This window comes from Lipotes vexillifer, unplaced genomic scaffold (assembly GCF_000442215.2).
Source record: "Lipotes vexillifer unplaced genomic scaffold, Lipotes_vexillifer_v1.1 scaffold3224, whole genome shotgun sequence".
Classification (NCBI taxonomy): Eukaryota; Metazoa; Chordata; class Mammalia; order Artiodactyla; family Lipotidae; genus Lipotes; species Lipotes vexillifer.
In genome coordinates, this window is record NW_006790163.1 from 76,474 (window position 1) to 101,648 (window position 25,175).

Genomic DNA, 25,175 nt, shown 5'->3' on the forward strand with positions numbered 1-25,175 from the left:
CTGGTGGCACAGTAGTTAAGAATCCGCCTGCCAATGCAGGGGACACGGGTTTGAGCCCTGGTCCCGGAAGATCCCACATGCCGCGGAGCAACTAAGCCCGTGCGCCACAACTACTGAGCCTGCGCTCTAGAGCCCGCGAGCCACAGCTACTGAGGCCGCGTGCTACAACTACTGAAGCCCACACACTTAGAGCCCGTGCTCCGCAACAAGAGAAGCCACCGCAATGAGAAGCCCGCGCGCCGCAATGAAGAGTAGCCCCTGCTCGCCACAACTAGAGAAAACCCACGCACAGCAACGAAGACCCAATGCAGCCAAAAATAAATTAAAAAAAAAAAAAAAAAAGTACAAGGACAAAGGATGAAGAGATGAAGTCACAGGGCCAACGGAAGTAGAGATTTCTGCCAGGCCACAGCCAGACAGCATTCCCAGTGCTGGTCTGAGGCGGGCACACACACAACGCTATATCTGGGCACACGCCCTGGAGAGTTAAGGCCCGAGTACTTCTTTAGCAGCCTCCGAATGTGGAGGAACTGTCTCACTTTCGAAAATTAAGTATATTCTGAAAACAAGCCAAATGCCTGGGAAAGACTACTTTGCCAGTTTCCATGACATTTCAAGGACCCAGGGCAGAAGCATGCAGAACGCGCGAGCGGGCTGCCGGGTGGGCGGCCGGGGCGCGCGGACCTCCGCTTGCCCTGGAGGGTCCTAAGCTGAGGGCTCATTAGGCCACAGCAGAGCCAGCTGGCTTCTATGTGGATGCACGGCTTCCTCCCTGAACTCGAGACCTTTCCTCCCCCGCCCCGGGGCGCCCACCGGACCCATCAGTACGTACTTGCAGCCGTGGGAGCGGCAGCCGCTTGCGGTCCTCGCTCGTGAGGTCCTTCCCCGTCCCCGGGGCACCCGTGCGGCGGCAGGGACGCCGCGCCCGGCGGGTCTTCGTCCCCCACGGTGGAGGCCTGAGCGCGCAGCCTGTCCAGGGCGCCCACGCCCGCCACCTCGAAGGCGTCCCCGAGCTGCGCCAGGGGCGAGTCTCGTGAGGCCGGGAGGAAGGGCGTGTCCAAGGGCGAGCTGGGCGGGGACAGCGAGGACAGCGAGGAGCGCGAGGACAGGGACGCCAGGGACTGCGGCGTGTCCAGGGAGCGCCTCTGTTTGTGGAGGCCCGCGGGGCCCGGGGCGTCCGCCAAGGGGACGTCCCGGCCCAGGGAGTCGAAGGGGACGAGGTCGAAGCGCAGGAGCGGGCCGCCCTCGGCGTCGGGCTTCTCGTACTGCGGGAGGCCGTAGATGTCGGTGAAGCTGACAGAGCTCAGGGAGCCCGGGCTGGAGGCCAGCGAGCCCCGGCTGGAGGCCAGGGAGCCGCGGCTGCTCCCCGAGGAGATGGTCAGGGTGCTGGCGGACAGGCTGAAACGAGAAGAGCAGCCTGGAGCCCGCGGCTGGAGCCTGCCCGTCCCCACCGCGAGTCATGCCTCCGGTCTGCTCCAGAGGAGCGAAACTCTGCCTCGGGCCCGTTCACCCCGGCGCCTCTTCAACACCTCTGAGCACCTGTGAGCGTTTTAAGACACACACACACACACACACACACACACACACACACACACACACGTCTCTCTCTCTCTCTCTCTCTCTCTCTCTCTCTCACACACACACACACACACACACACACACACACACACACACCCGCCCCTTCGTAAATATTTCCTTTGTTTCTTTGAATGTCAGTCGAGAGCAGTGGTTAACGTCAAGGGCTCTTGCTCGAGCTCAAGTTCCAGCTCACACTCAAGATTAGCTGAATGCATTTGGTCAAGGGCTTTGCCCTTTCCGAGCCTCCCACCTTCTCACCCGGCGCTGGGATGATAGTGGTTCCTGCCTCAAGGCACTGTGAGGGGGAGAACTGAGAAAGTAATACACAGAAAGCCCTTAACACTACACTTCACGATATGGTAAGTGCTTGAAGACTGGAGCTCTTACTGAGCATCCAAATCAGATTTTAAAGATATTCATGCCTCATTAAAATGAATATCTTAAAAAGAAATAATTTAAAGTGTATGTGTGCATCTATGTAGATGGATATATACACTCCTGATGCTGTGAGTTACAAAATCCTTCGATAAATGATTCATTATTCTGAATTCACATTTGGTTCTCGTATTCCTTGGATCATATATGAGCAGCTCCTCTTAAAAATATCGTGTATCCACTTTCCTGTCCAGTGTTTACAACCACTGCAGGTTCCAAGTTCTAGGAGAGAAAACCAAGCCAAAGGGAACTGTGAAGTTCACAGCCACGTCGTTATAAGATGATAACAAGTTACCCACCTTTGTAACTGGGACTGGAGATAGGACGTTATGCGGGTGGCTTCTTCCAGCTGCATCAGGAGACAGTTTCTTTTTTCCTGAAGTAGAATCCTGTAGGTACAAAAACAGTCCACTGGTGGATTTCAAAGATGCCAAGTATATTTTCCTAACAAGAAATTCAACTGTAAATTCCCCCAAACTGATTGAGGTGTCAGTGACTAAATTCTAAAAAAGCACATCCAAGGTCATAAACACCAAGATAACAGACTGTTTTTGTCTTGCTTAAAAATGTGCCACTGGCCGCCTGAACAGTGCCTGATACACTGTAGAAGTTCAGCACATGGGTGGATAGGTGGATGAATGCATGGGTGGGTGGGTGGATGCATGCATGCATGCATGCGTGGATGGATGGGTGGAAAGATGGATGGATAAATCAATGAGTGGGTGGCTGGATGGACTGACGGATGCAGGGGTGGGAGGAGGGACAGGCAGACGGATAGGTGAACAGGTGGATTGGATGGACAGATAGCAGAAGGCAGATGGGCATACGGATGGGTGGCTGAGGTGTGTGGGAGGATGGGTGTGGGTGGATGAACAGATGGATGGGAGACTAGACTAGAATATGGATACAAATGCACAGCATGCAGTAACCTACTGGAATTCCTTGGAACAAATCAGGTTCCCTCATGCTAAGCCCCCTTCCAGGCAAAACTACGTGCAGTTCTAAAATCTACAGAATTAAAAGATTAAACACAAATAAAATTTAAAAAACTGCCACAGTGTTGGAGGTAGTTTTCTACCTACTTTTCTCAACTTCATTATTTTCTAAAATGAAATTTTTTCCCACAGCACTACGCCCACTGCCTAGAATAGAGCCCGACATGGACAGGCACTCGATAAATAGCTATTAAGTGAATGTACAAATGAATATGTTTGCTTCTAGAACAAAACAGCTCTCGTTTACAAATCAAAATGATGGCAGTCTAACATACGGCCAAGTAGGCGCCCCACAAAACAACTGCTCTTCCCTTTGAAAGAGGAAAAAACTTACATCCCCCCCAATCCCCAGTAACACTCACTAACCTGGCTCAAACTTTCCATCTGACAGTGATGCCACTGAAACCAAGGCGGGCAAAGACTGGGCCTGGCCAGACAGCTGGCACACGTCAGCCCTGAGATGCGTACCTCCATACCTTTCTGCCTGGCTCCCTCCTCCCAGACCGGGTCTCTTCTAACGCCCTCAGTCTGATCCCAGGGAAAGCCCCCCGCCTCTGGGCCCCAGGCGGCAGGGAGAAACGGGCCTGCATCCGCTAGGCCCAGAACGTCACCACCGAGGGAACACTCATGGGGCACTTGGCCCCATCACCTGGCCGGAAAGGTGCTTATTAGCACCTGTGCACGGCCCTCCTTGCCCAAGGCCGTGTAGTGCCAGATTCAGGAGACACCTGGGGCCAATTCAGTCCCAGCTGAAGGCCCTGCGCCCCAGGATGCAGCTCCCAGGCTGGTTCCACAAGAGACCCCGTCAGGTGAACGAGCTTGGGTGACCCAGGCCCTGAACCCAGGCATCAGGGTAAAACCAGCTCCGTGGGGTTCCATGGATTTGTGCCCTGGGACCACAGCACTCCTGCACTCTGGATTTCCACGTGGTGAGGGCAGAAACACTCAAGGGTACATGGGTGTGGGGTCCTGGTACATGTGGTGGACATGTGGCGTTCGTGGGACTGAGTCCTTGCCCCTTAAGAGAAAACCAACCAGAACTCCCAGGCCCTCTGACCTGAAACATACACAAGAGAACAGCATGGGGAGAATGGAAGGTGATGTTAAGCTGAAACGATACAAAAGCACAAGAGCACAGATGAAACTTCCATTTCATAGTCCCGTTGCTCTGGGTTTATTTTGAGCGAGGGGACAGGGCACGCCACCACAACTAACATGCTCTCTGCCCATTCCTATGCACTGTACTCTCCAATCACCATTGCTTCCCTCCAGCGCTGACATTAGCCCCTCAGGACACAACACAGACCTGTCTATCAATTAACAATGAACATCCAAGCAGAGACAACCCCCAGCAAAAACAGAGGACAGTCCTAACATTCGATGAAATAATCGTTATAAGGGCATCTGTACTGACCAAATAATTCAGGTGACTATTAAACTCTACCTAGAGAATGCTCACAGAGATACAGCTTATGATCCTGGTAATACAGTGAATTTTAAGGAGCCAGTATGTTATCAAATGGGCGGTGGGCTCTCCAAAGCTCAGCAAATATTCCCAAACTTCTGACAGCTGTGCAACGTGGAAAGCAGACCCAGCCTTCCACGCAATCTGTGATCACACAGCAATCTGTGATCACACACAGCAAATGCAAACCAGGAGACAGGGCACACAATGAAAGGGCGAGCAACAGAGGACAAAGGACTCTGTGTTGGCTTCATGTGTCCCACGCTGGGAAAGAGCCCCAAGACCAACTGAAGAGACGCACGTTCAGAAACAGACACGCGAGAGAGCGGAGACTTCCTGCTGCCAAAAGGGCAGGCTTTGCTGGCGAGAAATCAAAGTCGGAGATAAAAGTAAGAGGTAGACTGTGGAAACGGAGATGCTGCTGATGTCAGGAACGAGGTTCCTCCGTGGTCACGGAGCCGACCACCACCTGCCTCCGGCCCCCTGTTGGCTGGAGACCCGACACCTGTCCTGGGCGCTGTCCTGAAAACACAGGGGGCGGGTGCACCCGGCACCTGCAGCGGGAGTGGGCGGGGTCTAAGTGGTGGGTTCCCCGGTGTTCCTTACTCCATCCGGTTCTCGACCACCTCCCACTTGTAATAGGGACCGGGAGCCTCCGAGCCCTGGGCACCCCCTGCGGACGGCAGGCACCGGCTCCCTCCACCTTCCACCAGGCCGTAGCTGCCTGAGTAATAAGGCTTCGGCTTTGCCAGCTGCTCCTCCGCCGGAAGCCGGCCGCGCCCGCCCGGCCAGCCCACCTTTCCGTGGCACCCTGCACGGATGTGGCCCGGGAGCGCTGGAGCTCCTCCTCCAGGCGCCGCCGCTCCTCCTCCAGCCGGGCCACGTCCTCCGCCGGCCTCCTCTGCTGGATGATGAGCTGCAGCTCCTGAAGCAGGGCCTCCTTCTCCTTGATGAGCTGCAGCCGGTCCCTGTCGGCCTCGGCCATGCCCGGCCAGGACTCGCTCTCAAACTGGGCCAGCTGCCTCTGGATACTTGAGACTCTGCGAGACAGGGACACAGAAAAATCCAGGAGCTTGATGAAAAAACATCGTCTTCACACATCCTCAGCACCATCACACGGATTCTAGAAACTCAGTCCGATAAATACGGGCATGATTGCACTGAGTAAAACCTCACACGACAAAAATAAAGGATCTGGAAATGAGGTGTAACAAAAATGATGTGTAAGTCCTTTGTGACATATGCCCCAGCCTATGCGATTCAGGATGACAGTAACCATGTCATGTTTGTTTCAAAGAACTGACCAAAACACTGGCAGACCCCAACTCGCCCACGTGCACGGTGCTGTTTCCTCTGTGTACTGCTCTGGAGTGGGATGGAGCCGGCTCATTTCTCTCTGTGCCCCTCCCTCTGCAGTAGCTAAACACCGTGCGGCACACATGAGAGATGCTTCTGGCCTCCTCCCTTCTCTGCCGTGCCTAACTGCTGAGCCCGCCTTGAGAAAATCCCAGGAGAGAAATGCGCCCATCACAGGATTCTGTATCGTGCCAGAGGCCTAGACCACACATGCAATTCAAAACGCCTGGCAGAGTAGATACTCAACAAAAGCTAAATGCATGAAACGGAGAATAAACACGCCAGCAAGGATATGAAAGAATAGGACTCAGCCCTGGTGAGAGTGGATGTGGTGTGGGGTAATCTGGGTGGATACAAACCGGTCAGCTGCACTGTGTCAGCACGACCATGCTCAAGGTGTAAAACTACGGCTCTCATCACTCCCCGTGGGCCTAATGTCCGCGTGCCCGCTTGACAGACACACTGGTGTCCTGAGGTGGTGCTGAATGCAGAGTAAGTGAAAGAGATGTGACTTGTGTTTTCAGAGCATCCTTTCATACCAGGAGTAGAATGTTTTAAGCCCTTTAGGTTTACCTGTGGCTAAGGATGAGGGCTATTTCCGGGTAGAAACAAGGAACTCCAGACCTGACCAGAACCCAGTGCTGTGGAGGACAGAGATTGGCACACGGGCCCAAAACCAAAATCCAAAGACTTCTCTGAGGTGACAGAGAGCTGTGAGGACAGCTAAATGGCAGGTGCACATAGCCCTCTAGCCTCTAAGGCAGTGGTTCTCAAAGTGGAGTCCCTGACTGGCAGCCTCAGCACCACCTAGGAGCTTGTTACAAATGCAAACCTCAGGCCCCACCCCAGATCTGCTGAATGCCACACTCTGCGGATTGGGGTTGGGCAACCTGGGTTTTGACAAGCCCTCTAGGAGTTTTTGATGCTTGTTTGACACCCTCTGCTTTCAGGCAGCCCAGCCTGGTCTGGAGGATGCTAATTGGCCTTGGAGCTCTTAGAGGCTTGCATTAGGCACGGATGGGATTATCCTCAGTAAAACAGGAATGGCAAGAGTGCTTCTGAGACTGCACTGTCCCGTGCCCAGGGCACATGTCACTGATCAAAGCTGGCATCCTTCCTGCTGGGTCCAGACTTCAGAATCCTTCTCAACACTGTGCTTCCTGCAGAGAATGCCAGTCAACTGGCATTGGTCCACGTGTTAAGGGCTGTCGGCCAGCCCTGCACCAATCCACGCCCTTCTTAAACTAGACATAAGCACGGGACTAGTCACCCTGGCTGTAGGACTGGGCAAGACTCCTTCTTCAAGTACCAAACCAATCGGATAACCCACAGTCATGGAGAGGAAAGAACATACAAGTTATAGTTTAAATGCACACATTTTACTCAAGCCCAGTTCCCCAAGAAGGTAAAGAAGATAGCTGAATGTCAGTAGCTTTATTAGGCAAGTTCTTTTCTAACTTAAAACTAATTTCCTGAAAATGCATTGGAAAATGGTGCCAAATCATGTCACTGAAAAAACTAATGACAGATGCAGCTGAACAGGGTTATGAATCCAACTGGGCTTAAGCATCCACCTCTGTCTAATTAGTGTAATTAAAATTTATGGCAGGCATGTAACTGAAGCCCAAGGAAACACTCCAAGCAGACTCATAAATTAGCGCCAAATGAGACATCAGACCCAATGAAATTTCTGGAACATTCTACTGTAGACCAAGCCAAGTCAAAGGTAAGGAATAAATATAAAATAGATGTACCATGAGCAAATGCACTGGGTCCTCATAATTTTTCATTTCAATGTATCTGATCCACAGGAAAGCCTATCTGAGCACAACTAAAGTTAGCAGTATTACCTGGTAATATATACTAATAATTCTCGTACTGCAAGCAGACCTATTTTTAAAAGCACTCCTTTTGAGTTTTCTGAAGTTTACATGTAAGGAGATCAAGATTCCATTTGAGTTGGCCAGCTCCAGGTTAGCTGCCATTTCACAGGGATTCGAGTTGCTGAGGGTGGCTGGAGATCCAGTCCTAGATAATCCTATTCTTTCCAGTAATCTCAAGTAATATCAGAAAAAAGAATAAGGAAAAAACTGAATTATGAGAGGGAGGAGAAGCAAAGGGCAAATTTCAAAAGGTCTGCCCACTGCGCGCATAAAAGAAATAGCACAGTGGCAGAATTAGACAGTGTACTGTAACTTTCCAGAGCTCACAAGAAAAATATGTAAGGACATACGGTGAGGGATGACTTCTATAGCAGAGACAACCTGGATGAAGTTGACTCCATGTAACCCATCTGGAAAAGTTGTTTGGGCTGCACTGAGTACTAGGCAAGCACACCGTGCTTAAGAACAGTGCTCTTTTAATAATTAAATTTTACAACAATGTGAATGACTGCATACTCATCTCAGAGGTACCTAAGAATCTAGAAGGATACTGGCATATATTGGAAAGTGCAGTTTCTTTCTCTAGATCCATACTCCGGAGGCAGACATTGGGGTTATGCTCTCAGCCAGGTTGAGAGAAGCACGTGTCTGTCTGTCTGTCTGTCTGTACTGGGAGCCAAAAGCTCTAAAAGGATTCCTTCAGCACTTCCTAGTACAGATGCCAAGGAATAGATGGGACGGCTTTACCTTTAAAACAATAAGCCCTGTCTACCGTGCTACTGGCCGGGAAACGAGCCACCTGCAAGGCAGACCCTTCGTGTGTTAAGGTTACTGGAGGGAACAGACCTTCCGCCTCAGACCACATACAGATGTACAGTTACGATGTCCCTTCTACACCCACGCCCAACAGCTGATGCGTAGTACAGGTTGGAACCCCACTCCTGCAAGCACCATCAGTCCAATTCTGGGTAATAGAGGAAAAACCATTTCCAGAAAGGCTGTCTTCTGAAATACCTCTTCAGGAAAATTAAATACATGGAAACAAAGCAAGGTCACGATTACAGTTTGTAAAAAAAAAATAATCTTTTCCAAGTTCTTTTTTTTTCTCGGCCGTGCTGCGTGGCTTGCGGGATCTTAGTTCCCCGACCGCAGACCGAGCCCAGGGCCACGGCAGTGAGAGCGGCAAGTCCTAACCACTGGATGCTTAAGAAATGGACAGCCAGGGAACTCCCCAAGTCCATTTTTAAAGAGAACCAAGATCAATTACTCAGCCATAAAAAGGAATGAAATTGGGTCATTTGTAGAGATGTGGATGGACCTAGAGTCTATCATACAGAGTGAAGTAAGCCAAAAAGAGAAAAAGAAATATTGTACATTAACACATATATGTGGAATCTAGAAAAATGGTACAGATGATACTATCTGTAGGGCAGAAATAGAGACGCAGACGTAGAGAACAGACATGTGGACACAGTGGGAGAAGGGGAGGGTGGCACGAATTGGGAGATTAGGTTTGGCATAAATACACTACGATGTGTAAAATATAGCTAGTGGGAACCTGCTGTATAGCGCAGGGAGCTCAGCTCGGTGCTCTGTGACGACCTAGATGGGTGGGATTGGTGGGAGTGGGAGGGAGGTCCAAGAGGGAGGGGATATAGGTATCCATATAGCTGATTCACTTCACTGTACAGCAGAAACTAACACAACACTGTAAAGCAATTTTACTCCAATTAAAAGGAAAAAAAAGTAAATAAATTTTTAAAAATAATAAAGAGAACCGAGATCAATTTAAAACTGGCAAGAGTTTTTTTTTCCCTGCGAGTCAGCTGTATTCTTTACTGATTCTTATTTTTGATAGGTAATCCCTTTTATGGCCTATATATATATATCCTCTCACAAATGCCTTTAAAGGCTTTAAAACACATGTCCCTGTGCTCAGGATAGTGAAGAAATGAAAGCAAGTCCTCAATCAAGCATTCTGGTCTCATATTTATTGTGTGATTTCTAAATTCCATCCCCCTGAACAGGCCTAATGTAGACAGAAGTCAAATATGAATCATTTTTCCCTTACTATTTTTGCCCAAACACCTTTTCTGTTACAACCCAGGCACCATTAAACCACGAATGGAAACCTGCATTTATGCCGCAGAAACTGCTTGGACCCTTACAGTTGACATGGAAATCTTAAATATGACTTCTTTTTCGAAGAAGAAAATGCACTTTTAATATGACACAGTTTTGAGGCATATTTTACATATCCAGAGTAATCTCCAGGTATTTGAATTTAAACCTAAATTCTGTGACCTACAATATAAATTCGCATGTTCCTAAAATACTGCTGCTTTCTGGAATAGAAATGGAACTCCAGGCAAGCCATGGCCCTGACTGGTCGTGATGGGACGTGGTGGATCCCAATGCCATGTTCCAGGACATGGTGTCAGCCTGAAGCCTCGTGCCTTCAGATGTCAATTACAGCTACAGATTTGATACCTTTATGTTTCCTCTCCTTAGTTTTCTCTTTTGCAAATATCCATTCAAATGAGAAGCAAAAGTTCAACAAAGTCTCAGCTGAGATTTGAGTCAGATGGATGGTGAAATCACTTCAGCTCACTGAACTAAATATCAATAAACCAGTGTCCATTCGGCTCAACTCTTTATCCTACACTGGAGATTCACGGAGTCTGAATCTAGAAGTGTGGCATAAGAAGGGCCTACGAATACCCCAACATCCCTCCCTGCCCTCACATCTTGTCCCCTCTGAACGAACAGATCTTCAGAGAGTGAGTTCTTTAAGTGAAAAGCAGATCGTCTCCAGGCTTCTTTCTCTTGGCCTGAATGGAGAAGGTGCGTTCCCTTGTTTCTCACAGCCGTGCCCCATTCCCAAACCCAAACACACAGTCATTAGAGAAATGAAGGGAAAATCCAACGGACTGATCAAATTCAGCTGGAACCCTAATACTACACCAGCGACAACTCAGGAACAGCAGGGCCCGTCCTGGCAACAAACACTGAGACACGGAGAAACCGGACGGGCCGAATGTTTTGTTTCTATCAGGACCGCGAGTGTTTCTATGGAAACAGCTAGTTTGTGCACTGTACAGTTCCACTTTCTGGAACAAGTGCTATTAGGTTAAAAATAAGGAGCCGGGGGCTTCCCTGGTGGCGCAGTGCTTGAGAGTCCGCCTGCCGATGCAGGAGACGCGGGTTCGTGCCCCGTTTCGGGAAGATCCCACATGCCGCGGAGCGGCTGGGCCCGTGAGCCATGGCCACTGAGCCTGCGCGTCCGGAGCCTGTGCTCCGCAAATGGGAGAGGCCACAACAGTGAGAGGCCCGCATAACGCAAGGAAAAAAATAAATAAAATAAAATAAGGAGCCGGGCTTCCCTGGTGGCGCAGTGGTTGAGAGTCCGCTTGCCGATTCAGGGGACGCGGGTTCGTGCCCCGGTCCGGGAGGATTCCACCTGCCGCGGAGCGGCTGGGCCCGTGAGCCATGGCCGCTGAGCCTGCGCGTCCGGAGCCTGTGCTCCGCAGCGGGAGAGGCCACAACAGTGAGAGCCCCGCGTACCACAAAATAAATAAATAAATAAAATAAAATAAAATAAAAATAAGGAGCCATCTGCGTCATCAGGATTGCTTCAAGAAGACTAGCTCCTCCAAACTGGCTTTGAAAAATTCTCAAATTTTTAACCAATAATGTGAAAATATTCCTATCATAACGTCTGCCTTGGGAATCCAAAGCCATGTTCCTAAAGGGAAAGGAATAAGCAGTTGTTTGGGTACATTTCACATGACCTAGAGTTGAAAACACAAAACTAGTCACCATGATAGTGGCGGTCTGGTCTAGAGAATTCTCTAGAAATCATACCACTGCTTGGAATTATAAGTTCCACTTCCATAAACTTCCTTTAAATCTGAATGTACGTGAAACCCTCATTGTCCAGAACATTTACTGCATTTTGACGATTTCCCAACTCTGAGAAACAATCTCGAATCTAGATATACAAGGAAATACATAAGTGCATCAACTTCTCTCCACTTAGAAGTGGCAAAGCCCAGGAGCTTTTGCAGAGGGTAGGAAAGCTAAACTTCGCAGGATGGTATGATTTCAGAAATGGGAGCTGGGAGATTGACGTCTAAGGGTGGGACAGCAGAAGGAAAAGACAGAACACTGAACATGGCGCTAAAATAATGAAAGCCTTGGAGTGGAAGAGAAGGGAAGGATGCGTTTTTCTGTGCTAACACTGCCATTAGAAGTGATGCCTTCTCTTCCACGCACTGGTGGGTGAACGGGGGGGCATGATGCTTTCCTGTATGTGGGACACCCTTCTCCAATGATGCTTGTCATGGAGGTGGCCACGTGGAGAGTCCCTGGACAGAACCTCAAAGCCACTGTGCTCTGACTGTGGTCCTCATTACTCAGGTTTTGGAACATTAACGCTGGTTCTAGATTTAGTTCTTGGCAAAGACCTGCTTGCTGTTGCTCCCTTCCCAAGTCTACGCTGTTCTAATCATGTGCCTCATTTAGAGGCAGTCTGAAAAAACACACAGAAAAGGCAACTGGAGTAAAATCCCTGACCTGGTGCTGGGTGGCTATGTTCCTGACACCTGATGACCATGACCCTCCCTAACTGTCACATGTATACCAGGAGCGGGGATCGTAGGGTTGTCCTGACCACACTACAAGGGGTATTGAGTCTAGCGTCTTGCAAGATGTGGCTGGCACTTGTAGGACCACAGCTGAGTAGGTTACAAGTCAGGACTCACTCACCTTCCAGTCAAGCCTTAACTGTAAGCAATTTCAGTGACTGGAGGCCAAATATGACTACCCCACGGGGACTGGAGCCAGGCACTGCCACCACATCAGGGGACCAGATCCAGAGTGCGAAACACAGGGTGCTGTAATCAACGACTTGGCAACAACAAGAACGCTTCAAGGATGTTTTTTGGGGGGTTTTTTTTTGCAGTACACGGGACTCTCACTGTTGTGGCCTCTCCCGTTGCGGAGCACAGGCTCCAGACACGCAGGCTCAGCGGCCATGGCTCACGGGCCTAGCCGCTCCGCGGCATGTGGGATCCTCCCGGACTGGGGCACGAACCCGTGTCCCCTGAATCGGCAGGCGGACTCTCAACCACTGCGCCACCAGGGAAGCCCCTTCAAGGATGTTTTTAAGCAGGAGAAGGTACAATGAAAGGTACAATGAAAGCACCGAACTGATTATCAAACATTGAGATGCATCTTCTAAGTGGTCGACCATAAAGCGAGCCCCAGAGAACTCTCTCAGGGGCCGTTCTTCCCTGACCCCTAAGAAACTTGCCATTATACAACTTTCCGCCCTGATCCCTGCTCCCCCTGGACTGAGAAAGCCCTTCCTCAACGTATGGGCAGCCAGAATTCCAGCAACCCTCAGGGCCCAGCTCCAATGCCATTTTCTCCAACACCTAAGAACAGGACGCATCACGGGGGGTTCCAAGACCACAAGCCCTTTCCAATGACCATGACGGCCCAAGAAGCATAAGCCGAGCTTGGAATGATGATGTATGAGGTGACTGTGCCCTGCCTCCGTCAGATACCTAAAGACATGCATGTCTAGATGTCCTTTCTCCTCTTAAGTCAAGGGGAAATATCCCACGGCTCACACCAGGACGAGGGCCTTGGGGAAGGGAGCCAGGAACATAGCAGTTGGCCCAGAGCTGACTGGGCCCCAGGACTCTGTCCACTCGCCCACTCACAGGGGTGAAGGCCAAAGAACAAGCGTGGCCAAAGCAGACCCCTGTTTACTCATTCAATAAATATTCACCAGGTACTCAGCTGCTGGAATTATAGCAATGACCTAAACAGACAAAAACCCCTGCCCCTCATGGGCTTCCCATTCTCGCAGGGAAAGACAGACAATAAAAAAGCAAACACATAAGTACAGAACAGGTTGGGTGATTACATTTGCTGGGAGAATCAGGGTGATGGGGGTGGGGATGGGAGTGCAACTTGATTCAGGATGATCAGAGAAGTGTCTCTGACAGAATGACCAGAAGGAGAGCAGGGGCCACGTGACCATTTGAGGCAAAGCATTCCATTGCAGGCAGAGGAAACAGCGAGGGAGGGCCAAGGGCACTGTATTAGTTTCCTTTTGTTTCTGTAACAAATTACCACGAACTTGGTGGCTTAAAACAACACACACGTGATTACCTTACAGTTCCAGATGTCAGAAGTCAAAAATGGGCGAGCAGGGCTGTGATCCTTCTGGAGGCTTTGGGAAGAATCCATTTTGCAGCTGTTTCCAAGGGCTGCCCACATTCCTAGGCCCTGAATCACTCTGATCTCTGCCACCCTCACATCTCCTTCTCTGCTTCTCCCTCTTATAGGGACCCTGTGATTACATTGAGCCTCTCTAGATAATCCAGAGTCATCTCCCCATCTCAAGATCTCTAGCTTGAGGCCATCTGCAAAGTTCCTTCTACCATGGAAGGCAAAGAGTCACAGGTTTGGGGATTAGGACATCTGGGGCAGCATTATTCTGCCAACTCCAAGCACTAAATCAGGAGCGTGCCTGGACGGTTTGAGGCCTGGCATGCAAGGGGGCCAACGTGGCTGGACGAGGCTAACGCCCTGAGTCCATGGAAGACCTTCTCCTAAGCCCTTGATGTCCACACACAGTAGGGATTTTGGAGCAAGATAAGAAGCTCAAGAGTAAGGTTTCTCGAAGGCAAAAAGAAACTCTGGGCCACCCACATCTTTGCTGTGGGAACCGTCCGGCGCATTGTGGGTTGTTTAGCAGCGTCCTTGGGCTCCCGCCCGGGATGCCAGCAGTACCCTCTCCAGTCATGAGAACCAAAAACATCCCCTGGGGGGGGGGGGCGCAAAACCCACCCCCACCCCTTAATGGATGATGGGATGTAACATGTTTTGAAAGGAGCACTTGTCTGAAAAAAAATTCAGACCTGGCAATTTAACTAACCAAAAGTCACACAAAATTATGCTGAACTGCACCATCAGTGCAAAAGTGCATCATTCTCACCAGGGAAAAAGCACGTGACAAGTGACAGAACATCTATGCCCATCACTCCAGAAAAATTTACAAAGAATGGTGGTATTTAACGATGAGGAGGAGATACAGAAATCAGGGCTCTCAACTGCCATTGGTGGCAGTGTAAAGTGTGTAAGTTACTTCGGAAGACGATTCACTGGTATCTCTCCGAACTTTGAATGGACATGTCTTTAGACCCATACGTTTCCTTGCTATGTATCTGTCGAAGGAAACAGCCATCTCTGCAAGGCTGGGAACTATAAATAGATGTGCACCATTTGTGAAAAGGGAAAACTGGAATCATCTAGATGTCCATCCGTAGACGATGGCTATAACCATTATAAAAGCTATGCATCATATACTGTATTTAACTATATTGAGCTTAATTTATTTCAATGTTTAGGTAAAAACTGGAAGGTTTCATAGCAAATCATTAATGGTGAGAGGTAGGATTAGAGAGGAGGATAAGATGGGAGGTCTCCAGTGATTGCATTTTTGACAAAAACAATGTATTCATGTATTATTTATGTGTACACAGATGTACAACCATATATGTGCAGGTTTCTGAACCCTGTGTGTCTATGTACTGTGTGTGCACACACACACACACACCCCAGATACTGCCTGGGGTATCCCCACCCCCAGGCAGAACCACTGGCACCCTCACATATTTCTGTTAGCTGTGGGGGAGTTTATCTTTTTTTTTTTTTTGGCCGAGCTGCACAGCATGTGGGATGTTAGTTCCCTGACTAGGGATTGAACCCGGGCCCCCTGCATTGGAAGCACGGAGTCTTAACCACTGGACTGCCAGGGAAGTCCCAAAGACCATGTCTTTATGACATCACATAAACCACAGAATTTCTTTGAAATATCTGGAACAGGGCAGGTGCTGGGCAGAAGTATAATGTCCCAGCCTTGCAGCAGCTTCTGTGCCCACTGCTGCGGGATGTGTGTGAAGCTGCTGGGGTCACCCATACAGATCTGCCATGGGGAAATGAGGCAGAGATGGCCCGGCTAAGACATCACAATCCTCCAGCACAGGGCAGGGGCCCTCAGCCTCAGCACCAGTGACATCTGGATGACTCTCTTTTGGGGGCCGTCCTGTGCGCTGTAGTATGCTGAGCGGCATCCCTGGTCTCTACCCACTAGATGCCAGGAGCACCCACCCCAGAGCTGTGACAACTAACAGCGTCTCTAGACATGGCCAGAAGTCCACCGGGGGCCGGGTGTGAAGTCGGGCCGTCGCACCCCTCCCCCATTCCCCGCCCCGCAATTGGGAACCACTGTGCTAGTGGGAAAAGGACAAGGCAGCGCTGTGTCAGCCAACCCAGGACCCCAGGACGTCTTTACAACGCATCTCTGATTTCTAAATGCGGCCAACGCAGCCCAGAAAGGCGTTTCTGAGAAGCCCCTACTGTCCCACAAAGGTTGAAGCGCTGGGGACAGGACCCTCCTCTGCAGCTGCACTGCATTTCCTAACAAGGTTCTGGTGACCTTGAAATACTCCTTCCATTTAGAAGATACTGATGAAGTGCAGTATCCTCCCCTGCATAATTTTCTTAAATAATGGACTTTCAGCCCAAATGTATTATCTCGATATTTAAAAAGTTACTCACTCTGTACCGACATCATCTCTGGAAAACAAAGAAATCACTTGCTGTGGTTGGTAAATGTCACAGCAGAACAGTAAGGATTATGTCAAGTGTAGCAACCGTCAATTTTCTGTAGTTTAATACAACACAGCAAATTCCGATACCCACACAGTGCAGCAGAAACATGCAGGAAGGAGACGAGGAATACTGAGGAGAGACAACAGCGGCTGACAAACGCCAGCCAGCGAGCTCCTGAGAAGGGATGCATGAGGCCGGGGAGGCAGGCGCCGAGGGAAGCGGTCTGCATGGAAGTGCAGTGCCCGCCTTGAGCACATCAAGGACATCGTGAAGAGCAAGGGCCGGGAGGACCGGGCAGAGGCCGCAGCAGCTCAAGCCAGCCCTCCAGCAGGCAGCCAGATGATCTGCTCCTGTTGCTATTTTTACATTTGCTAAAAAGGTAACAAAGCGGATTTCCAGACATCCCTGAATGATACACCATACTGAGCGGACCGCCTATTTCGCTTCCAGAACTACGCCCTCCCCCTGCCCGCCCACTGCGTGGCATTCGCTCCTCCTCCCCGCGCCACCAGACAGCAGTTCATATGTGACTAAAGAAAGGTTTTCGTGAAGCGTTCCATACTTTTTAAGAAGAATAAAAAAAAAAAAAAAAAAAAACTTTTTGAAAAAGATAGGCTTCAGAGCTTTCCGAAGCACATATTTTGAAATAATTTGGTTTTAAGACTCTTTCCAGAAGGCACAAAAGAGAGAAAGTCCCTAAAAAAAGAACATGAAAGCTAGGGCAGGGTCAGAATACTGAACACGGTGCACATGGGGAGAAAGGTGACAGGCTAAAGACGCTGTGCCTGCGAGGCCGGCAGCCCACCTGGCAGTGCTGCCCATGAACCCTGGCTGAGAACGGGGGGGGGAGGGAGGGAGGGAGGGAGGGAAAGACACATTTTGAAAATGCACCAACAAGGTCAAGTCCCGATTTTCAGAAGGCGGGTGATGGACAACACAGGTCAACAGAAGCGACTGAGCTTCAATTCTCTCCATCAAAATGATGTAGATTAGGTACCGCTATCACCCGTTGACCTAATCCTTTCTAAACTGTCTTTTAACCCAAGATACGTGGCTTTTTCTGTTAACCTATGGAATAAGCAACCACATATTCAAAAACCAGGTTTGCTTAAGCTGGTCTGAGGGACTGATGCTCCATCAGAAGGCAGGGAGGGGGTTCTGAACTACCTGAAAGGATAAGGAGAGCCGGAAAAGTCTCTGTTTTTATTAAATCCCGTCTTCATAACTGTTTGCAATATTGAGAGTTTCACATTTTAATGCACATGAAATTTTGTCACATGTATTCAGAAGCTATGCATAAATGAAGAACCTTAATTCTGTACTCTATCAGACACTGCTTTCTGATAAGAAGTGGATAAATCACACGCTGGAACTCCGCAAAACCGCTTTCCACAGGAGAAAGGAAGTAAGCAGGAGGCAAGGTTTGAAAAAGGAGCTTCTTACCTCTTTCTGGCTTCCTCATACTGCCAGTTAAGCCTGACTCGGTCCACAAGCCTTGTTTTATCATCAAAGACGAACTTTGTGGAACAGAAGAAAGGAAAAAAATGGGGGAGACACATTAAAAACATATTTTCAAAATAGAAAATTCACTTAAACTTCCAGCAACAATGAAGAATATTTTAATTTGCCTTCCAATTTCCATTTTTCAAAGGTCTGGAAGGAAACACACCAAATAACAGCTGCCACCTCTGGTCAGTGGAGGTTGGGAGTGGGGCTGGGAATACTTTCGCTGTCCCAGCACTGGTGGATTTTTTGTTTTTAAACCAGTGGAAGTATATTCATCTATTGTGTGATTCCAAGCAACAACAACAAATTAAGTCGTAAAAGAAATAGGGAATTCCTCAAAGTTGATAGAAAAGCAAAAAAAATCATCCCGCCTAGTGTAGTATACGCTCTCACTCCTCAATCAACACAAAACAATGGTGTTCTCCTAAAAAGTCACAAGATCTGAAGAAGACGGACTAGCTGTGTGAGATGTTGGCTACGGGACTCCTTCGACTGCTATGCAGCCCGTTAAAGAATCAAAGGTGAAAGAACGGAAGGAAGGCACGGAAAAGCCTGGGACTGGCCGCCTCGCCTCAGGAGTCAAGAGTTGAAATGAGGCCTTCCCTGGTGGTGCAGTGGTTGAGAATCTGCCTGCCAGTGCAGGGGACATGGGTTCGAGCCCTGGTCTGGGAAGGTTCCCACATGCTGCGGAGCAACCCGTGAGCCACAACTACTGAGCCTGCGCGTCTGGAGCCTGTGCTCCGTAACAAGAGAGGCCGCAACAGTGAGAGGCCCACGCACTGCGATGAAGAGTGGCCCCCGCTCGCCACAACTAGAGAAAGCCCTCGCACAGAAATGAAGAAATGAAGACCCAACACAGCCAAAAATAAATAAATAAATTTATTTAAAAAAAAAGAGTTGAAATGAGGAGCTCTGATGCGATTACTAGTTGCACCTAAATATTTTCATACCAATTACACTGAAGCCAACAAATTCCCAAACAAAACAAACAAGACCTGTATGAGAGGTAACTGCAGCTCACCTTGATTACTTCTTCCTTCATTCCTGGAAATATATGGCTCTAGTTTCAATAAATCGGCTCCATCTGTAGATCTGACCTTACTCGGCCATATCTTACGGCCACTACTAAGTCTTTATTTTTTTAAATGACCTCGTGTCAACTAATATTTGGAAATACTCTACTTGTATGACTGGTAATGAATTCACTGATAAGAGTTTTGAGACAGGTCAATGGGGAATTTCCTTATATCTTTATCGCCTTGAATGGCAAGAAGAAATGCCTTATACGAGACTATAAGCATTCGCCAATGAGATGTGTCACGATTTTACACATTTCAGCAGCCTCACCCAAGGCCTCTCTCCACAGTGTCCTCAATGTAAATGCATTTAGGCTGCAGCACCGCATCTGCAGAAACTCTCTACACTGGATATGATCTACTTGTCACCTTGTTCATTAGAGACCCCTAAAGCTGACTCATCATCAAGACAAATAAATGTCATTTTTTAAATCTCTTCTCAATGCTATTTATGAACCTCTAAGCTCTGATTTTGCACTCTTTTGTGAGAATGAAATGGACATTTTAATTTAAAAAAAAAAGCCTACAGCCAAACAGATCCAACAGGTTCCTGCTTCATGGATCCTACATAGCCCTACAACATGTACTCCAACTGCTAAATTCCAACATTAGGCTTGTACTGCTTACAAATCTGTGCTTGCAAAGCCTTGGGCTCCAAAAGCATGTTTGATTACATCAATGCCCATCCCACAAAACTAACTCAAAGTGATAACTACATGAGGTAGGCAGACGTCTAAGACGGCCCCCAACGGCCTTCACCTCCTGGGATTCATCCAATGTGAAATCCCAGAGAGTGGGCTAGACCCATGACTTGACTCTAACCAAAAGAATACAACAAAGATGATGGGAAGTAATTTCTGTGATTAGATTACAAAAGACTGTGACTTCCTTCCTGCTGGAGACTCTCTTGGCTTCCACACTGTGACAAAGCAAGCTGCCGTGCTAGAGAGGTCTATATGGTAAGGAACAGAAGCCCTCAGTCCAACAACCTGTGAGAAGCTGAATCCTGCCAACAATCATGTAAGCCTGAAAGTGGACCCTTCCCAGTCAAGCCTTCCCATGAGGCTGCAACCCTGGCTGACACCTTGACTGCAGTTTCTTGAGAGACCCTGAAGCAGAGGACACAGCCCAGTTTCCTGATCCACAGTATAAATGTGAGATAATAAAAGTGTGCTGTTTTAAAATGCTAGGTTGGGGACGTTTTGTTATGCAGCAATAGCTAACTAATGCAGTTATAGTCTTTTGATATATTTTTCTATAACATGATGTAGTAGAAAACACAGAGGTTTAGGGATCAGAGACATTGACTCAAACCCAGACCTGCCTCTCCCTGGCTACATGACCATGGGTAACCTGGCACCTTGACCCCCTCGTCTGTCAAAAGAAGATGGAAACCGCTACGTAAATTGAGGTAACAGCCATGAAGCTGCCAGGGCCAGACCCAGTAAACTCATAAACAATGATAATTTACTACTGAAGTTATTATAGCTGTATAACCAGCCACTCCCCACCTGACATTTTTAGAAAGTCTTAACTAAATCATTACAGAACCTTCAATCTTACCTGTTGCTCTCAAACTAGTTAAGAGTCTCTAAAAACTCTAATTCTAACCTTATGTTGAGCAGCAATGAATTATTCATGGAATTCAATAAGTATCATACTTCTTTCCTTCTCTTATGCCAAAATCTTTAGGCAAAAATGCCAGACTTTTTTTTTTTTTTTTGCTGTATGCGGGCCTCTCACTGCTGTGGCCTCTCCCGTTGCGGAGCACAGACTCCGGACGCGCAGGCTCAGCGGCCATGGCTCACGGGCCCAGCCGCTCCGCGGCATGTGGGATCTTCCCAGACCGGGGCACGAACCCGTGTCCCCTGCATCGGCAGGCAGACTCTCAACCACTGCGCCACCAGGGAAGCCCAGCCAGACATTTTTGACTTACAGATTCTTCTCTGTTTTAAACCAAGATACCTAGTCAAAAAATGTCCAAGTGTACTTTTGAGAACAATGAGGGGAACACAGCAAATAGGGCAGTTCAGGACATCCAAGACACAGAGGCATTATTTCCTATATTATACTCCCCTGAAAGAGGCACTATTTGTCGACATTTTAAAATATCAGCTAATTATTTAAAATCCAGAGTTTTTTAGTCAATGGTTTTCCTTTCTTTTTGTTTCTTTTTATTTATTTAATTTTAGGAAGGCATTCTGCATTCCATTGATATTTCATCTTTACTGAGTAAGCCCTAAGAAAAAGAAGCCATCCAAACTGTTTTTCCATTTGTAACAAATAAATGTAAAACTTCACTCAATGCCATTACAACAGTAGTGTCTTTAAGTATTCACCACCCTGCTTCAAATGATGGTTGCCAATTTTGTTTTTGTGGCTAACTCCAGGCTTTACTAATTATCAAAAGGGGCATTATGAAATTCTTCCAAGTCCCAAACAAAATTAATTTCAATTCAATTCAATTTCCTGACATTCTCTTAGAAGAATAAGAAATAGCATCAAAGTATAAGCCAAGAGTGACACAGCCACAAAGCCTCTGAAAATCACTGGCTTAAGCCAGAGCTCAGCAAACTATGGCCCGAAGGCCAAATCCGGCCCACCACCTCTTTCTGTAAATAAAGTTTTATTGGAATTTTACTGGAACAAGCCCCACCCACCCATTCACATATGGCCAACAGCTGCTTCTGTACTATGACAACACAGCTGAGTAGCTATGGCAGAGACTGCATGGCCAGCAAAGCCTACAACACTTATTATCTGGACCTTGGCAGAAAAAGTTAGCTGATCCATGCTCTAAAAAGTCACAGGTCTGCCAAGAAACATCTAGACTCAACTCTCAAGAGGATTCGGCCTTTTTTAAGAATGCAAATCACAAGGATAGAGGTAATAAGCCATTCAATTGCCTCTCAGACCCCTGAACCTTCAAGATGGCTAGAAGTGAAAAACAATATTATTTCTTCAAGCTTAATGGCACAAAAGTCAAAACATTTTTGAAGGGAAAGTGGAAAATTTAAAGAAATGGGTGCTGGCCACACGAAACCAGTCCTTTTCTCTCTGGGCACACTAGGTTCCTCCCCCTGCCCAGTGAGCGTACCTCGCCGATGACCTCAGTCTGAGACCCAGCATCGCAGAACTGGTGAGGTAAAGACTCGCCCAGCGCGCCTGCACTGGGAGGGAACTCTTGCAGAGGGTCGGTAAGAGAACAGCTATTCCTGAAGCCATCAGTCAGCTTAGCCAGGCTCTGAAACAGAATGAAACAAGAGACTTGAACAGCGATGGCGATGCTTCTCTTCCCTTTCACAGCCGTCATTTCCTTCCTGTTCCAGGTCGGCAGCTTCATTACTGGAGAGCGGGCCGGCCCCAACTCCATTCTCACGAGATTCAAAAGAAATGTCGATCAGCACATGCACCTTTCATGAAACTCATAGTAATTTAAATCAGACGGCAACTGAGTCCTCCTGGCAGCATGTGAATAATATAGAGAACTGTGGTACCACTTTTACTGTTTTTTAAACCTTTGTGTTTCCTAAAGAAAAAATAAGCATTCCCTCCAAAAAAGCCAAATTCAAAATAGAGAGTAGAAAGGCAATTGCCAGGGGCTGGAGGGCTGGGGGAAATGGGGAGATGCTGGTCAAAGGGTACCAACTCCCAGCTGTAAGGGGAATAAGTCCCCGGATCTCATGAACCTCATGTCCATAGCATGGTGAGTATAGTTAGCAATACTGTAGCGCATATTTGCAAGTTGCTAAGAGAGTAGATCTTAAAAGTCCTCACCATGTAAAAAGAAAGGTAACCGTGTGACGTGATGGATGTGTTAACTGATTTTATTGTGGTAATCATTTCTCAATGGATGTGTCAAACCATCACGTACACCTTAAATTTATACAATTTTATTTGTCAAGTGTACCTCAATAGAGCAAAGGGGAGGGGGGAAAGTATTTCCATCCAAAATAGTCTATCAATAAATAAGTCCAACAGAGATGAATGCCGCCTTGAGGTCTTCAGTACCACACAGAAGGTGAAAACAGCTCCCAGACGATATTTACATATTCTTATAACCTGGCTTTTCAGTCACAATGCTACAGGGTCAAAAGTCATCTTATATGGATGTCAGTTTGCCAAAAATTAGGGTAAGCATAAATTCTGGTACAGGGAACCCTTTTGGGTGAAAGTTAAAGAGAAATCAGATTTTCTAAGATTTTTAAAAGACCTGTGAAAAGCAACTGTACCCCCATAAGAAGAAATCTAAAAAAATAAGAGGAAAACATGAAAAAAAAATTTTTTTTAATAAAAGACTTGTGAATGCATTCACATTCAGCAGATGTTCCTGCAGACACTAGACGCCCACGTGCAGTGTACCCCAGGTAGCTGCCTCGGGATCTAGACAAAGGCGTCTTGGAATGGGCCAAGATTGCTACAGTCATATAACAAAGATGAAACAAGTTATTTGATTTTACTAGATGAAGACATTGCCTGTGCGTCTCCCTGGAGCATCTCAGAGAAGATGCTGGGGTCTGAAGCTTCTTCCAGAAATTCTATCTCCAGCCTCTGTGGTGGGGAACCCACTCGAGGCAACTGGGTGGCTTGGCCAGCTCTGCACTCTCAGAAAGAACAGGGCAGGGACACCAGCTCCACGTCCCGGGCGAGGCCTCCGTGACCCTGGGGTAAAGTACCACCTGCTTCACGCCAGGGTTTGGGCTTGGATCACATGGGTGATGTCCGCAGAGCACCTCGCTCAGTGCGGCACACAGAGGCCTCGGCAGACGGCCGCTGTTCTCCTTGCTACCAGGTCTCGGAGAAAATCTAACAACTGACCATTTACCTCTCATGACCTGGAAATACAGGGCATCTGAAAATACAGATTTCTGGGTCCCAATCCCAGAGAGTCTAATCCAGGAGACCTGGGGTAGGGTTTGGTAATCTGCAATTGAACGAGCAGCCTAGGGACACTCCAGCCTCACGCCCTTGACATTAGGAAGCACTGCCGGGCAAGGCAGTCATGTGCGCACCTGTTGCACTCGGCCTACGAGTCTGAGCTTTGCTCCCATGTCCTTCTGTGTCTTACATGCTACAGAATCAAGACAAATGTCTCCCAGCACCAGGTGCTCACTCGGTGTGCTGAGCCAAAAAGAAAAGCCACAACAGAGAGCATCAGATGCATTCCGGCACCGAGCAGGAGCCCAGCACGGGTCTCTGGAAAAATCAGCTGTTTCTAAAAATAACAGAAACTGCAGGAGTTCAAGGGGCAAAAAAATAACGCAATATAAAGCTACAATGAAAAAAAGTCTGTCCTCATGGTGGAATACTATGCAGCCATATCCAGGAAGGAGGGAACACTGAATCCAGAGACGGGAAAAGGTTCAGGGCATAATGGTTAGGTGCAGAAGCTACCGCGGGGCAGCAGGCACAGGCCCGGCTTTCTGCGAGGGCAGCTGGCCACGTGTTTACACTTTCAAGTGTCTGGAAGGGCGTACAAGAAGCTAATAAAAGCAGCTACAGGAGGTGAGAGAATGGGGTGACAGCAACTCTTACAACAGACGTTGAATTATTTTGATTATTTAACAATACAAAATGTATCACCCATTGTTGTGGCCTGAATTGTGTCCCCCAACAAGATATGTTGAAGTCCTAACCCCCAGAACCTGGAATGTGTGCTTATTTGGAAGGAAGGCCTGCAGATGGAATCAAGTTAACATGAGGTCATGCTGGATTAGAGCAGGTTCTAATCCAATGATCGGTGTCCTTATAAGAAGAAAAAATTCATACACAGAGACACGGGAAACCATGTGATGACAAAGGCATAGACTGGAGTGATACATCTACAAGCCGACCAAGGACTGCCAGCAGCCCCCAGGGGCTGGAAGAGGCAAGGAAGGAGCTTCCCCTAGAGCCTTCAGACAGAGCGTGGCCCTGCCGCACCTTGATATCACACTTCTGTCCTCCAGACTCGGAGAGAATAAACTTCTGTTGTTCTAAGCCACCTGGTTTGTGGTTCTTTGTCAAGGCAGCCCTAGGAAACTAATACGCATATTTTTAAATATTTATAAATATATACACGTACATATACAGAAGATATCATATATACATATATATCATACATACATGTATGTCTTTAAAATATGTATGATTATATAATATATAATATATATATATATATATATATATATATATATATATATAAAATGTT

At 47.9% G+C, this 25,175-nt stretch overlaps 1 protein-coding gene across 1 annotated transcript in view; it reads right to left on the reverse strand.

Moving 5' to 3' along the window:
- Nucleotides 1-25,175, reverse strand: part of WWC3 (WWC family member 3) — a 121,998-nt gene that overhangs the window by 23,890 nt on the left and 72,933 nt on the right. Inside the window, exons 7-11 of the mRNA XM_007463251.1 lie at nucleotides 22,083-22,229; nucleotides 17,847-17,920; nucleotides 5,271-5,513; nucleotides 2,313-2,402; nucleotides 833-1,398 (exon numbers count right to left, since the gene is read on the reverse strand). Of these exons, the coding sequence (XP_007463313.1) occupies nucleotides 833-1,398; nucleotides 2,313-2,402; nucleotides 5,271-5,513; nucleotides 17,847-17,920; nucleotides 22,083-22,229 (1,120 nt within the window). The remainder of the gene's footprint in view (nucleotides 1-832; nucleotides 1,399-2,312; nucleotides 2,403-5,270; nucleotides 5,514-17,846; nucleotides 17,921-22,082; nucleotides 22,230-25,175) is intronic.